General features: G+C 45.3%; 1 protein-coding gene across 2 annotated transcripts in view; it reads left to right on the plus strand.

Annotated features, from left to right (window-relative positions):
• BDH1 (3-hydroxybutyrate dehydrogenase 1) overlaps window positions 1-13,363 on the plus strand; it is a 15,995-nt gene extending 2,632 nt beyond the window's left edge. For both annotated transcript variants that reach the window (XM_068200757.1, XM_068200758.1), the window contains exons 3-7: window positions 1,849-1,921; window positions 3,432-3,542; window positions 8,613-8,754; window positions 10,075-10,227; window positions 11,551-13,363. In XM_068200757.1, coding sequence (XP_068056858.1) covers window positions 1,849-1,921; window positions 3,432-3,542; window positions 8,613-8,754; window positions 10,075-10,227; window positions 11,551-12,020 — 949 coding nt within the window. In that variant the 3' untranslated portion in view covers window positions 12,021-13,363. The remainder of the gene's footprint in view (window positions 1-1,848; window positions 1,922-3,431; window positions 3,543-8,612; window positions 8,755-10,074; window positions 10,228-11,550) is intronic.
• The last annotated feature ends 1,166 nt before the right edge of the window (window positions 13,364-14,529 follow it).

Consider the following 14,529-nt stretch of genomic DNA (forward strand, 5'->3'; position numbering starts at 1 on the left):
GAAGCAGCATTTATGTACTTGACTCTTCAAGCTGAGGACTCCTTTTTTTGGTGGAACTGAACAAAAGGCTGTGCATGATTACAAGCACAAATTCAATTTCAGGACCATCTGTGCATTCTAAAAGTCTCTGTTGTGGTTTCTAGAATTCAATGATGCAGAATGACAAAAATGGCTTATGGAACAGTAGTGTACCATGTGGGGGCTCACATCACTTCCTGGCTCTTCCTGCTGATGACTTTCCTGCTCAGCAGCAGCCAGCATCTGTTCATCTTTTGACATTGCCTTCAGGTCAAGATAGGAAGAATGTCAAGTAGGTATTCTCTACAGATTATTGTGAATTGAGTGCAGCAAATCTGTGCTCTGCAGTGAAATAACAGGACCAAACATGACACTGAAAAATAAAAAACAAGTTCATTCAACTAAAAGAAATGTTATGAACATTTCTGAGCAGTTTAAGACATACCAAGAATCTTACTGTTGAGGTAAAAGTTTCAATCCAGGATTGCAGGTCAGTGATGTTAACACACACTGCCTGGGGACTGACCTTTGCAGCAATTAAGTTGGCTATAGCTATTTCAAGAGCTGATTTGGCTTGTGACAGTCTAAGTTAGAAAAACAGCTAATCTGTTTCAGGAAGGTGAGTGAACACCATTGCCTGAATGTGTCATCTCCTTTTCCATCTAGTTCAAAGCTTCTGCCTTCACAGATCCCTTGATTTCCTGAGATACAGCTCAGAGGCCAGAGCATCTGCAGGCTGCTGTGCAGTGTAGCACAGATCACCCTGGGAGAGCCTGTGGTGTCTGAGCTGGGGATAATTGTGAATGATTATGCAAATTTACTTAGAAACAGAAAAGCAGCCTGGAAGATAAGCTCTGGGAAGGATAGATGCTGTTGGAGGAGCTAGGGGGTAGATGAAATACAGCAAGTCTAAGGGAAGGACGAAAGCTCCCACATGGCAATGTCAGTGTCCAAAGCAAAAATGAAAAAGCTGGTAAAGTCCAGAGAGGTGATTGACAAGGACAGAGCTTGGGGTCACTCTGATTTGTTGTTCAGCCTCAGTTTTGATTAATGATGGCAAGACTTAAGCCAGAGTGATGCTACTGGGTAACATAGCTGTACTAAATGGGATCTCATTTCCTGGAAGGCATTGTTGTTTTGCTCTGGTCCATCTTTGTGATTATGTTTTGTCTTCTGGGAGTCACACATACTGTGCAGAGGAGCTTCAGATCTGCATGGCAGGTATTGCTCAAAGACAGTGTTCCTTAGCTTAAACAGTTGCAAAAAGGGGATGTAAAATCTAAGTGTATTTAATGGGTAGACACTGCAGGGGAAGAAGTGTCATCCAGGATGAAATAAGGATGGAGCTGTGTGTAAAAGGAGCAAGGCGAATCCAAGGAAATTCAGTCTCAGACTGGATGTCAGAGACAAAACCACAGCAGAATACCTTCATCAGACAAATTAATAACTTCCCATACCCCAACGTTGTGCACATCTTAAGTGAGGGTGTTGTTACTTTTGAAAATGCAAACACTGCACTGCCCGTTTTGTGGGTGGAAGCAGCCCGGTACCTCCAGACCAGGAGCTATTTTAGAATACTTTGTAGTGCCCAGACAGCTTCTGCAGCTGGAAATAGCATCAAGGCCTTTGGAGAAACAAATGTGTCATACTGTTGGAAACACACAGGCTCAGACTAAGGAGAAGTGTAGACTAGATTGTCTTCCCAAATGACAATCTACATCATGTATGTAGGCAGCACTGCATTTCTTTTCCATGTGTATGTTGCTGCAGCAGGGTATGGATAAGATATTCCACATCTGACTGTTCTGTTGTTTTGGGTTTTTTTAACAGGCCCATGCAGAGATTTTCCTTCCCTCTCTTGTCCCCATGTGGCAGCCGCTCTTATGCAAATGAAGTCGATCAGGTGAGTGTGACTGTGGCTTCCAGGAACTAGTTCTGCTGTGCAGGTGTTTTAAAATCCCTGAAGTCTGGTGACCAAACTCATCTTTCCAGTTAGCCAGAAAGACTCCAAGCTGGACCTCTCGAGCATACTCCACATTCTTTCCTAGCACCGAGCTTCCATTGACGTAGCACGGTATGTGCTGCTAAGCATGGAAATAAACGAGTGGGTTTTTTCTATTTTTGGAACTCACTCAGCAGATTAAATGTTCCACCTTACAGTGGAGGGAATCTGCATGACAAATTCTTAGTGAAGCACTCTTTCTGGAGTGTAGTTGTTTAAAGATGTGGAAATAAATCAGTGTGTCCTCACCTCTTCATCTGGAGAGTGGCCCTTTTTAGCAGCTCTCTCCTTGAAGATACTGACTTGCCAGGAGCAGTGCCAGGCAAAAGGGAGGAGAGTGTTTTGTCATCTTGTCTTTCTTGTGGCACAGAACTCAACACTGTAGCATTGCTAGAGCATGCACTACTTGCTCCATAACTCTGGAACAGAGTTTCAGAGGAACTTAGATATGATTCTTGCATCACTGCTGGGCTTCCAGTGTGAGGAGCCTTTGCTGCTTCCACCCAGCTTCCACCCTGATCAGTCCTTGAATGTGCTGGGGAAAGCCAAATTTGTAGTTTGTTAAAAGAGATGAGTCGGAGTGAATTGCAGGCAATTATTATGTAATCACACCCACAGCAGCACCTTGGATGTGCAATTGTTGCTGTTGAGCTGTCTGATGCACCATTATAGCTTGTTATTTAACTGCTTGTTATTTAACTGCTTGTTATTTAACTGCTGCCTGTCTTTAGGTTAGAAAAAGGAATTTGGAGAGGGAAGGAGTTGTACTTCCATTTAAATTGTAAGTTGGAAAAATAGGAAGACCAAAAAAGCCCAACCAGACAAAAAGAGTGATAACCTACTGGTCCTAATTTCATATATTAACCCCACTTGAATCTTCTTAGCTCTTAGAACCCAGCTCTAGAGGGCTTAGGTGCTAGAGGAGAAAGATAAGTGAGCAGTCAGTAAGATTAAACTATATCCTTTCTTCAGTCAAACAGTCTTCTCCATGCCCTATGGGCTACATGTACCCTAGAGTGGACTCCTGCCTGCTTTGAACATATAGTAACAGTTCCTGATGAAGGGAAAATATGTCTTGGGAGCTGTCTGGTGTATTTTCAGATTTCAAGATGGATGTGAACTGCCAGAGCATGGTGGTTTGCTTGTTCTGTTTGCCTTGGAAGCCTGTTGCCAGAGGTGCTGAACTCCTCCATGTTGGGAGGGCAGTGATCCTGCCTCACTGGAGTGAACTCAGTATGAAAATGTCATTCCTTGTGTTCAGGAGGCACTGGGTAGCAGGAGCTGGCAGTGAGTGTAGAGAACATCCCTGAACAGACTGCTCCTGGCCAAGGATGTGACTTGTTCTGTGCGCTGCAAATCACTGATTTCAAATACTCAATTCCAGTGCATTTTTTTCTGGTTTGTTTTGCAGATTGGCAGCAGAGCTGTGCTTATAACAGGCTGTGACTCAGGATTTGGATTTACCTTGGCCAAGCACCTGCATGACAAAGGTTTCATTATTTATGCTGGCTGCCTGCAAAAGGTAGGGAAAACAAAAACTGTTCTTCACCTGTGGCATGTGCAGTGACACATAGCAACTCCAGTCTTCCTTCTCCACTCTGCACAGCTTTCTGCCAAGGAGAGGGTGGTTGGTACCCCAAAGGGAAAGACACAGGTGCTTGAATTTCACAGAGCAGAGCCAGGACTGAATGGTATCTAGGAAGATTCTTATTCAAGCCTGTTTTAACAAGACCACATTGTGGTCTGTTCCATGTCTGATGAACTAATCCCAAATCTAATGTTATGGGCTTAATCATAAGCAAAGTTTGATGTCAGGCTGTAGTCTGGACCTTTGGCTCTGCTCTCAGACTGTATATATTTATGCAGGGCTCATTTTGAATGTTGAAATACACCAAACCACCAGTGATTTTATGGCATGTGTTTTGGGCATATTTTTCTATATTCATGAGCACAGACATGCCATGGTGTGTATTTGGGGTCTCCTGAAATAGTTGTGGGGGAGATGGAGTCCTACTAGTGCAAATGAGAGAAGAATCAGGCCGCAAACAGCTTGGTGTGGCAAAGCATTGATGGTCATGGAGAACAGGAGAGAGTTTTAGTCTCTCTCTCCTTATGAAGCACTGCACTTTTCTTAGCTGCAGGGCCATTTCCTAACAGAAACAAACTTACTCCTCAGGATATCCTGGGGTGGGTCAGTTAGTTTGATCTAATCTTTTAGCTCACTCATCACTATGAACGTATCTTGAATAGTGATACTATTTAAAGAGAATTTGCCAGGTATTCTTCAATGTTAGCCGACTTTCTACTAGTTTTTTGTGGTTTTTTTTTTTTTTTTTTTTTTTTTTTGCATTATGACTAAATTTTGCTTAAATTAGTCGTTTGTTTCTGCTGCATTTTTTCAAAATAGGTGTCTGTCTCGGTAGCTCCGTGTCTTGTGTCTCAGTGTTGGGTCAAAGATTTATTTGTTAACCTGGGCTCCCTCTACAGGCGTCACAGCAGAACAAGACACTTGGTACAAACTGTTGCCTCTTAAAAGGGCTCGAGACAGACAGAGGGTAGATAAGTACTTTTTTGATAGATGTTTCTACTCAGCTTTTGTAACTGAAGATCAACATTAGAGAATATAAGAACACAGCAAACCTATAAAAACACTCTTTAGACTAATAGCCTGTCTCTATGTTGACAGAAGTCAAAAACTTCAGAGTTGCAAAGTTACTTATGAGTTTCATTTCTTCTGTCTGAGCTGCTAAAAAGGCACAATTTTCAGTGGACATATCTAACAGTTACTGAAACCTCCATTCTGTTTTTGTTGTCCTCAGTACTTTTTCTACTGAATGCATGTTTGTGGAAAATCTTGGTCTCTGACAATTTCACCATAAGCTGACATGCAGCAGCATGCCAGAAGTCTTTCAGACTTTGATCAATATTTACTTCCTCACAGAAAAATCAGCAGAAAGCTTTGCAGTATCACTCTGTAATTAAATACTGCTTCTTTAGCTGAACTCACACACCATGTTCCAAAATCTGTGTGGCCATACCAAGAATGGTAACAGCAGTTTTCATCAGAAAACACTGGAAAATGCCAAAGCTCCTTAGTTAGCTGAGTGGCCTCTCATGTGTCTTCAGGCCATTATACTTTCTGTAGAACAAAAGCAACTCCAGGAGACTGATTTTTTTTTTTGCTGTGCTACAGGCTTCTCTAGCAAAACCATAAGCAGAATTCTGATCAGAGTATAATTATTGCTGGTGCTGATTTTAACAGCAGAAAAAGCTTGGTGTTTTTAGATGCTAGATAAAAGTGGAGGTAGAAATAAGGAACATAATCATTGTCTTGGATATATTTGACCTAGCCCTGATGTAGAGGAAATGACTCTGAAACTTCAGTGTCACTTCCATGGGTTTGTTTTTCACAGCACACCTGCACATCAGGAGCAGACTGCTGCTTAGGGGAGCCGCTGTGTCCTCAGGGCATGCACAGTTCTTAGGAATGCCATGTCCTTACTGCAGATTAAAAGTATCTGCAGTGCTGACTCTTTATTAGGAACAATTTCCTTAAATGGCTAGATCCTGAGCACCTGACTGTAATTTTACTAAATGAAACAGGAGAGAGGGGCGTACAGTCATGACTGAGGGGAGCCCGAGGATGAATCTGTGCTAATAGTGTACTGTTTCACACACAGTTACTTCCTAACATTTTCAGTGGCAAGTATACTCATGTGAGAGTTGTGTTGATGCTGCATTGCCAAAAGACAGTGGTAGACTGGATCCAATGAACGCTCATGCTACAGCTGTTTTGTTTTTACCTCTTTGGTAAACATATGGAGAAGCCAGCTGACACAAGATGAAGAAGGTATTTTTCCATCTGTATCTGTTACCATTGGACATATGTGATGTTTGTCTCTGCTGTCAGGAGTGTGGTGGAACCCCTGTTTGCTTTGTTCTGCGTGCTCAGGCTTGCAGGGGAATGAGGAGGCAGAGGTTCTCTGAGAATGGTGGCACACAGGCTGGCTACTGCAGGGCTCCACAGGAGTGCTCAGAGCCACAGGGTGTTAGAGACCAAGGACACACTGAAATAGATACAAGCTGAAGCCCAGGAGCCTCAGAGAGGGACCATGGAAAGAGAAAGGCAAGGCAGCCATGTGCTTTTCCAGTGTGCGAGAGCTGGGCCCCGCTTGCCACAAGGACAGTGTGCCTGGGGCTGGCAGCAGAGATGTACTGGTCTCCTGCTGTAGCATGAGAAGATCCTTTCACTGCTGTGTATGGGCCTGGGGATTGTGGGACAGGATGCATCCCCTGCCAGGACACAGCAGGTGTTCCACTTAAACATCTCCCATCTGCCCTTGCTGAAAACCAAGGGAATGGCCTTGTGGGTGTGGGTTAACATCCAGAGTCCAATTCTTGGCCAGAATCCCAGCCCCAGGAGTCCCTGTCCAAGCACCCAGCTGCATGTGGGTGGGCAGGAGGGTGCTGGCTTGCAGAGCCCACCCTGTCAGGGTTGAGGAAGAAGATGCTGTGGACTTCCCAGCAGAGCTATGAGGCCTCTACGCTGGTGCAACCCAGAGATTTTGTCGCACCTCATAGAACTGGGATCAGGGAAAGAAGGACCTGGGCCTCGTTTTCCTTCTTTCCTTTAGCAATATGGGCTCTTTTCAAGAGACTTGCATGTTTGCATTTGCTGATTTCCTGATGGCATTCCCACATTTGCCACGTGTATGCTTTCCAGTGCTTTGCCATATAGACTGCTTTGGCACCACAGTGCTTTTGAGTGAGCAACAAACTTAGCACCAAACTCTTTTCAGTCACTCTAACACCACCATCAAACTGTGCATGAGACTTCTAACCACTCCTTTCTGTAAGCAGTGTGCTTCCCTAGGAAGAGAGAGCAGTAGATGCCCTCTCTTAAGGACAAATCCTAACTGGTGTTAACAGTCTGTGATGGAATATGGAAGCTTGGAGGAGAAGACAGGCGATGTCAGGTAGTTACATTAGTAACTGAGCACAGTATATAAGCGTAGGAATGAGAGGAGCCAGGAAAAGGATTTTTGGAAGACAGGTGGCACAGAGACAGGGTTATATGGCCACCCTCATGTGGTATCCAAAGTGTGGTCTCTGAAGGGAACTCTCACTTAAGGAACAGATGGGCAGCCTGGGCTCAGACTGCAGACAAGCTCCATCTCATTGACAACTGCCTGCTGACCTCTGACAGGGAGTGCCTGTGGCTTGAGGTGCTCAGAGCAATCTAATGTCATTCAGCAGTCAGGAAACAGGCCTGCTATGAAGTATTGGCCTGTTCCAGCTCAGAGGAAAACAGCTATCTAGTCAAAACCCCTTATTTGTCAGGAGTGAAGGGCACTCTGATGCTTCCCTGCTGATGCAGACACAGTAAGCGAGGCTACCTAGAAGTTTGAACACTAGGGGAGGAAGAGCTGAGCAGACATCAGATGATCCTGTGGAAATGTTCCATGTCTAGCCTGATAAATGGGAGTAACAGTCTTCTAATGAGGGATGATACTGAAGGAGCTTCTTATAGTAAAGACAGGAATGGTCTCAAAATCAGATCATTTTCAGAGGTATATCTCGTCATCCTTTACAAAAGTGCTCTGGATTGGCTGGCATAGTCCAGTAGCTTATAGCAATGGAAATGGTTCAGGTATAGTCCCAATCTCATCCTGACATCCTTTGTCTGTGTCCTGGAAGCACCATGGCCAGGCTTCACCACTGCAAAGGGATGAGCTCTGGGCATGGCAGCCCTGTTGCCAGCAATGTCTGGCCCATGGGAAGATATCTCAGGGGTTGGCTGCAGTTAATTTGCTGGGCTGTGAGGGAATGTGAAGTGGGGAAACTTGTTCTGAGCTGAGAAAAAAGGAATGGAGATGGGAAATGAGAGTGAGAAAAAGTTGATAGGGGGAGGCAGAGAAGAGAGCAAGATGCTGGAGAAGATGCCAGGGTGAATTGCCAGCAAACAGACTGGCCAGGCTCGTCAGTATCGGACTCTGTAGCAGTCCTTTGGAGTCAGTAGTTATGGCTTCCACTGCCTGGAAACCAGTGTATAGATCAGCTGAAGGGAGAGAGCAGTGGACAGCAGTCCCTCTTCTCGAGCTGTTGCTCCCAAAGCTGCCAGTGTGACCAACAAGCACATGCCATGTAGATATGCAGTCCCTTGCTGGCCATTTTATACCATAACCCCCACAAGTGAGTTGCTGTGCCCCGTGTCAAGCCAAGTGAGGATGGCACCACATTCCCACCACTGCAGCAGTGGGGCATAGCTTGGCCTCATGAGCTTGTACTGAGCAGGGGGTGCTTGCTGGGTGTCTTGCTGCAGGAGATCCACCTCTGGCTGCTTTCTTGGTGGTTAAAGCACTTTGTACCAGCTGACTTGGTACAGCACTCGTGGTCAGATGGAGATGCTTGAGAAATCGTGTTCTGCAGGACTAGTCCTGTCTGCTCCCCTTCTTCCTAGGGCTGTAGGACTGTCCTGAATATTCTGTGACTGCCCTGTGCACTCTTTTGCTTGATTTGATAGTTGGTAGGTGTTTGATATTCTGCACAGGCTCTTTAGCCAGATTGAAACCAGCACTTTCTTCCCCTCTAGGATAAGGGGGAGGGTGGCTCCAAGGAGCTGGATGCCATGAAGAGTGATCGAATGAGAACTGTCCAGCTTAACGTCTGTGACAGCAAAGAAATGGACCGGGCAGTGGAGCATGTGCAAAACAGCCTCGAGGACCCAGAGAAAGGTGGGTGTATGCAATGGGCTCTGAGGCAACAGAGGGGACAGGAGCTTCCTTGGCTGGGCTCCGAGGGCATCGTCAGGGCGTATTTCAAACGCTGAGCATGTGATCGAAGGACACGAATCTTTGAGGAGCAGCAGGGCAGAGCAAATGACCTGTTTGAATATTGTACCATATCAGAAAGGAGCTTCCCACTTCACACAGCATCTACAAAAAACTGCTTTGTTCTCCACTAGCTCCTGTAGGGACATTGGCAAAAACCAGAGTGGTGTTCAAGGCTCTGGGATTAGTACTTTGTTCCTGTGAACTGAAGTTTATTGTGACTCCCTTTCTGTCATATAACCTGCCCCATGCCCAAAGATTGGGAATTAATAATGGAAATGTGTCCCCCACTCTTTCAAAAGGCAAAGGAAATTGAGAGGTTTTCCAAAGAATTTCCCATGAAGCCAGCTGGGCATCATTAATGCTATTGTAGATACTACCATTTAGAGTTCAGGGCTAGCTGTACTGATTTTCTTAGCCTGCCAACTTCATTCTACTGAGGTGAGCAGCAAATTCTGTTCCAGTACTGTGAAAATTGCCTTTGCTCATACATTTCTGAAACCTTTCCACCCTTTGAAGTACATTTTTCTCCTAAAGGATATCCACATTCAACAGAAGGTTGTTTTAAAGCAGAACAACCAGTAATGTTTTGGTTTGGATTTTGCAAGCCAATTTATTTTGATTTTCTTTGTATATAATTTTTACATACAGATCTTCTATATAAATTAAGTTTTCTAGCTCTGTATTCTCAAGCACAGGCCAGGATGAAATTGCCTTTCCTGGGCTTCTTCTGATAACAGATCTGGTCAGAGTCAGTCAACAGATAAAAGTGAGTTTTTCTAAACATGCTTACCCATGCCTACACCCTCCTTCCCAGCACTGCAGACACTTTAGTTCTTACGGTGACAGAAGGGATTTTATTTTGAAATAATTACTCTTTTGTTAATTACAAGGTCATTCCTGTTCTTATTATTTGCATCATATATTTTACTTCTTTTAAAAAATTATGATGATAAGAAAAGAGTGGAAAGGAGAACAGCTTAGACAAGGCTGAAGTTCTCTGCTGGCTCAGAAATTCCTGGGAAGCCTCATTCACAGTACTTTGTGGCTGCAGTGTTGGGTGGTACAGGCAGATCTCCATGGTGGTTATATTTTCTCAGGAGACTGACGTGCACTCTGGACTCTCTTCTATCTGGTCTTCACCATCACAACTCATAATGAAAAGCTCTGTTGTGTGGTTCAGTAACCTAGCACAACTAATAGTGCTTGATTTTTGTCTTGTAGGGCTCTGGGGGCTGGTTAACAATGCTGGGATCTCCACATTTGGGGAAGTTGAATTCACCAGCATGGACACCTACATGGAGGTAGCTGAAGTGAACCTGTGGGGGACCGTGCGAACCACCAAGGCTTTCCTCCCGCTCATCCGGAGGTCAAAGGGTGAGTGGCAGACCTCCTGACTGGCTCTCCCTGTAGCAGGTCCCTCATCCTGCCACATCCGTCTGTGTTAGAGGCCAGAAGGTCTATGGCACTTCTCTCTGCACCACTGACACCTTCCTGCCCTCAGAGATAGAATGTGGTCCCCAGCAGACACACAGATTGCCTCACCTCTCTGGGTTACACAGCAAGGCAGGAGGCCTGAAAACCAGTTATTGCTCTTTCCCATATGTGCTGCCTTCTCCTGCAATATCCCACACAAGATACAATCCATTATATCTTCTTTTACCTGTTCAGAAACTGCAACTCACAATAAATTACAGTGCCAGGAGCATTCCTCCCTGCTATATAAAAATCAGCTGTGGCAGGGTGGGCAGCAGCAGTGTAAAAAGCTTCTTGCAGGGAAGTTGTTATTTTGCACTGTTACTCTGGGAGCCTGTGATGTAGGAAAAGAGGGGGTTGTACAGCAAAGGCTTGCAGACCTGGAGCTTGCATGGGTCTCAGCAAAAAAAGCTTTCCTGTGCTAGGGCCTACTGCCTGAATAAATCAGAGTATTTTTCACTCTTGAGGCATCTGCAGGCATTAACAATATTGCCCTGTGCTGCAGACTTGGGCTGGATGTGGCCTTCTTCCACCATGGAAGGTTATCCACTTCTGAGGTCAAAGTTTCTCTTTCTAACACCACTTAGCAATGAGCCCTGGTAGAAAGTGCAGAGAACTCCAACCTCTACCTAGACTATAGCTTCCACAGCCTTTACCAGCATTTTCCTCAGCCCAAATGGATGCCTTCTGGCAGGGAGAAAGGCCTCTGTTCCTGGAGCCATAACCCAGTTGTCACATGGAAGAGTGCAGTGGACATACGGTGTTCTGTGTTCTGCCCAATGGTAGTACAGGAACAATCTATTCTATTTTGAGAAGCAGACACTGGGTCACCACTGGCCTTTGATTTGCAAGTAAACAAGCTCAGCTTTGGTGCCACAGGCTTTCCTTGCTCCTGTTTTCACTTGTCTGGGCTCAGTCCAAATTGCTGCTGAGCAATCCTGTTTCCCTCCATAGAGGCTCTGTCCAGCCTCTCCCATGTTCCCCAGAGCAGTGAGCTTTATGTGTCAGCCTGTACCTGTTCCCTCAGGTAGAATGAGCTAGGAAGCACAAACCTGAAGGCCATTGCCTAGGACAGCACTGCTCAGGCAGAGCCATGAGCAGGTCTTCCAGGCAGTGGGCAGGTGGGTGGATGCATGTTCAGGAATGTGTTGGGTGGTGTGTGCCAGGTACCTGCTCCAGGCCAGGTACCACAGCTCAGCTGTGCTCTGCCCGGCCTCTGCCTAGGTCGTGTGGTGAACATCAGTAGCATGATGGGGCGGATGGGCAGCCCCGCCCGGTCACCCTACTGCATCACCAAGTTCGGCGTGGAAGCCTTCTCCGACTGCCTGCGCTATGAGATGCAGCCCCAGGGCGTCATGGTCAGCATCGTGGAGCCTGGCAACTTCATCGCCGGCACCAACCTGTACAGCCCCGAGCGCATCAAAGCCATCGCCGACAAGATGTGGGACGAGCTCCCCGAGATTGTGCGCAAGGACTACGGCAGGAAGTACTTCGACGAGCAGGTCAGCAAGATGGAGTCGTACTGCAACAGCGGCTCGAGGGACACCTCGCCGGTCATCGAGAGCGTGGCGCACGCGCTCACCTCCACGGCCCCCTACACCCGCTACCACCCCATGGATTACTACTGGTGGCTGCGCATGCAGATCATGACCCACATGCCCGCTGCCATCGCAGACCGGCTCTACGTCTACTGAGGCCTCACACTCATAAGCTGTCCAGGTGGGAAATTTGTTTTAAAGAGAGCTTTGTACACACTTCCCATTAGTCCTTTTTAAATTTTTCTAACCTCATTTCAGAGTACTGTATTTTAGCTCTAAAGGGTTCATTTAAATATCTGACGTAACCTAAAAGGCAGTCATTTGCAAGGGATGTTTCATAGGCAGGAATATGTTATGTTTGTGCAGGGACAATGATTTTCTTGCTATTTATTTCATGTAATCCTTTCTTCTTTCACCTCAAATATGAAGCTATAATCATTATTTAAACTGCAATTGCTCTGAAGTGTTTTCAGAATAATTTCTGCTGATGGCCAAACACAATCTTCACAATTCCTGCCTAGGATGCCGCCTTCACATCACAAAACAGAATCCCTCCATGCTCTAATGGCAAACCACTGCTTCCTCATGACAAAGAATGTCCAACTGACTTTTCCAGGCCTGGTCACAGTAGCCCAAGGCAGAGCAGAGACTTCTTTCACTTGGGGATCAGAACTCAAAATGCTCAAGGTGCTGAAACTGAGCAACTGACCCCATCCCTTAGAATTATACTGATGAAACATTAGAGAAAAGGAACCAGTCTGCTTTTCTCACATGCTTTCTTGCAAAGGAGTTCAATGACCCAGGGACTCAACCTTGCAGACTTTCACCACGGGAGTTTCTTACTCATATGAGCATTCCCATAACTGTGAGCAGCTTTACGCACAAGACTGCAGGTGTCAGGATTGGCCTGCAGTGACATTTCCCTTCTCTTCACCAGTATCTGAAGATGAACTCCAGAATTAGCATGGAGAAGAGTTTCCCTTGAGCTCCATTGCGGAGCAGATGGAGCAGAGAGGGTTATAGCCACATCAGTGAATGCCCTTCTCTCCAGGGACCTCATTTTCAGCCAAGTATTTGTACAGCAGCTTGCACAGAAGGCCCTTAACCCTGACCAGGCCTCCAGTACTGCAGCACAGGTGATGATAACAATAATAACTTCCATTGAAGGAGTCACTGAGCTGAAATACATGCCACATAACATATACAACATCCATAACAATAATGTTAACTTTAGGAGCAGTCTCATTTCCATGATGGTTGTTTACATATCTGAGAAACATTTGTTTTGTACTTTAGGAAAATAAAAGGAAAAAAAAAAAGAGTCTTTCATGGGGAATTCAGGAAGAGTAATTTTTTAAGCTTGAAAGGCAAAAATAAAAAGTAATTAATGACCATTATTAGTGAAGTTGAAAAGAAAAGATCTCATGTGCTCTAGTAACATTCTGTGACATGATCAAACTCCTTTGACTTAATAAATGTATACATGAATGGTAACAAAATTCAGAGGCTCCTTCTCTTTATTTTTGAAATATATAAGGTGAAGGCTCATATTCTGTAGTGGTGAGGTTCATGCCTGTTACACACATCATTCAGAGGCTCATTTGCAGTCTTGAGCTCTTCATGTCTGTACTGGGTATTGCAAGACTTACGTAGGAGTACCAGCTGTGTGCTGCATCTCGTGACAGAGATGCCTGGACGCTGTGTATTCACAGCTCTTAAACCTGCATTTGTAGTGGACTCTTGCAGATTACAAAGGATTATTGTGGATTATTCCTAAGGGATCAGGAAAGGAAACTGAGCTCTGAAGAGGGGAGGGTTGTAGCAGTGATTCAGCAGGGTAGCACACAACAGCTCACTGACAGATCCCAAATAAATTCCAGGGAGAGACTGGCTGGTTTCCCGACCTTCCTGATTTTCTCCAGAATTCCAGCAGTGGTAGCTACATATTGAGTGCAGGGCGTATTGCCTTGTTTTCCAATACAAGGACTCTTCTCTAGGACAAAACATGAGTATGAACTACCCAGCAGGCATAAGGACTGAATTGCAAAGCAGAGCAAAACACCTGGATACCACTGTCTGTTGCAGATGACATGGCAGAGAGAGAAAAGTCTTTGCAAGGGAAGTTCTTGTCTAAAATTTAGCTCTTAAGATGCTAAGTAGCATAAAAAACATGAAATTCCACCTGGCATGCTAGCTGCCAATTTTACTACTGGGTTTTAATACAAACATCAGTGGAGGTAGATATGGAGGTGTCCTGGTTTAGGACAGATTTGGGAGGAAACTTCCAAAGGGGTCCCTCTACAAAGCAGATTCAAGCAGCCCTTCCCCCAGTTGGTTCAGGGAAAGATTTCCTTGGAGAAAAGTGGAAAAAACCTGTTTATTTAACAGGTTATCAAAGTATTCACAAAAATTAAAAATTAATAAAAATAAACAATAAAATCTCTCACTGTTCTGAAGAGATGGCAAATTCAGAAAGTCCTTCTCATTGCGTGTGGCTCGCTCAGTCTCTTATCAGTCCCTCCAGCGCTGGAATGCAGCGTCCCGGGCCCCGACGGGCCACAGGCGTGAGCTCCCGGTGTTTTTCTGGGGTTTCACTCCAGAGCAGGGCCAATCAGTTCCAAGAAAAAAAAAAGCCATAGGCTGGGGAATTTCTCTGCCTCAGCTA

This window comes from Anomalospiza imberbis, chromosome 10 (genome assembly GCF_031753505.1).
Source record: "Anomalospiza imberbis isolate Cuckoo-Finch-1a 21T00152 chromosome 10, ASM3175350v1, whole genome shotgun sequence".
NCBI classification, from domain to species: Eukaryota; Metazoa; Chordata; class Aves; order Passeriformes; family Viduidae; genus Anomalospiza; species Anomalospiza imberbis.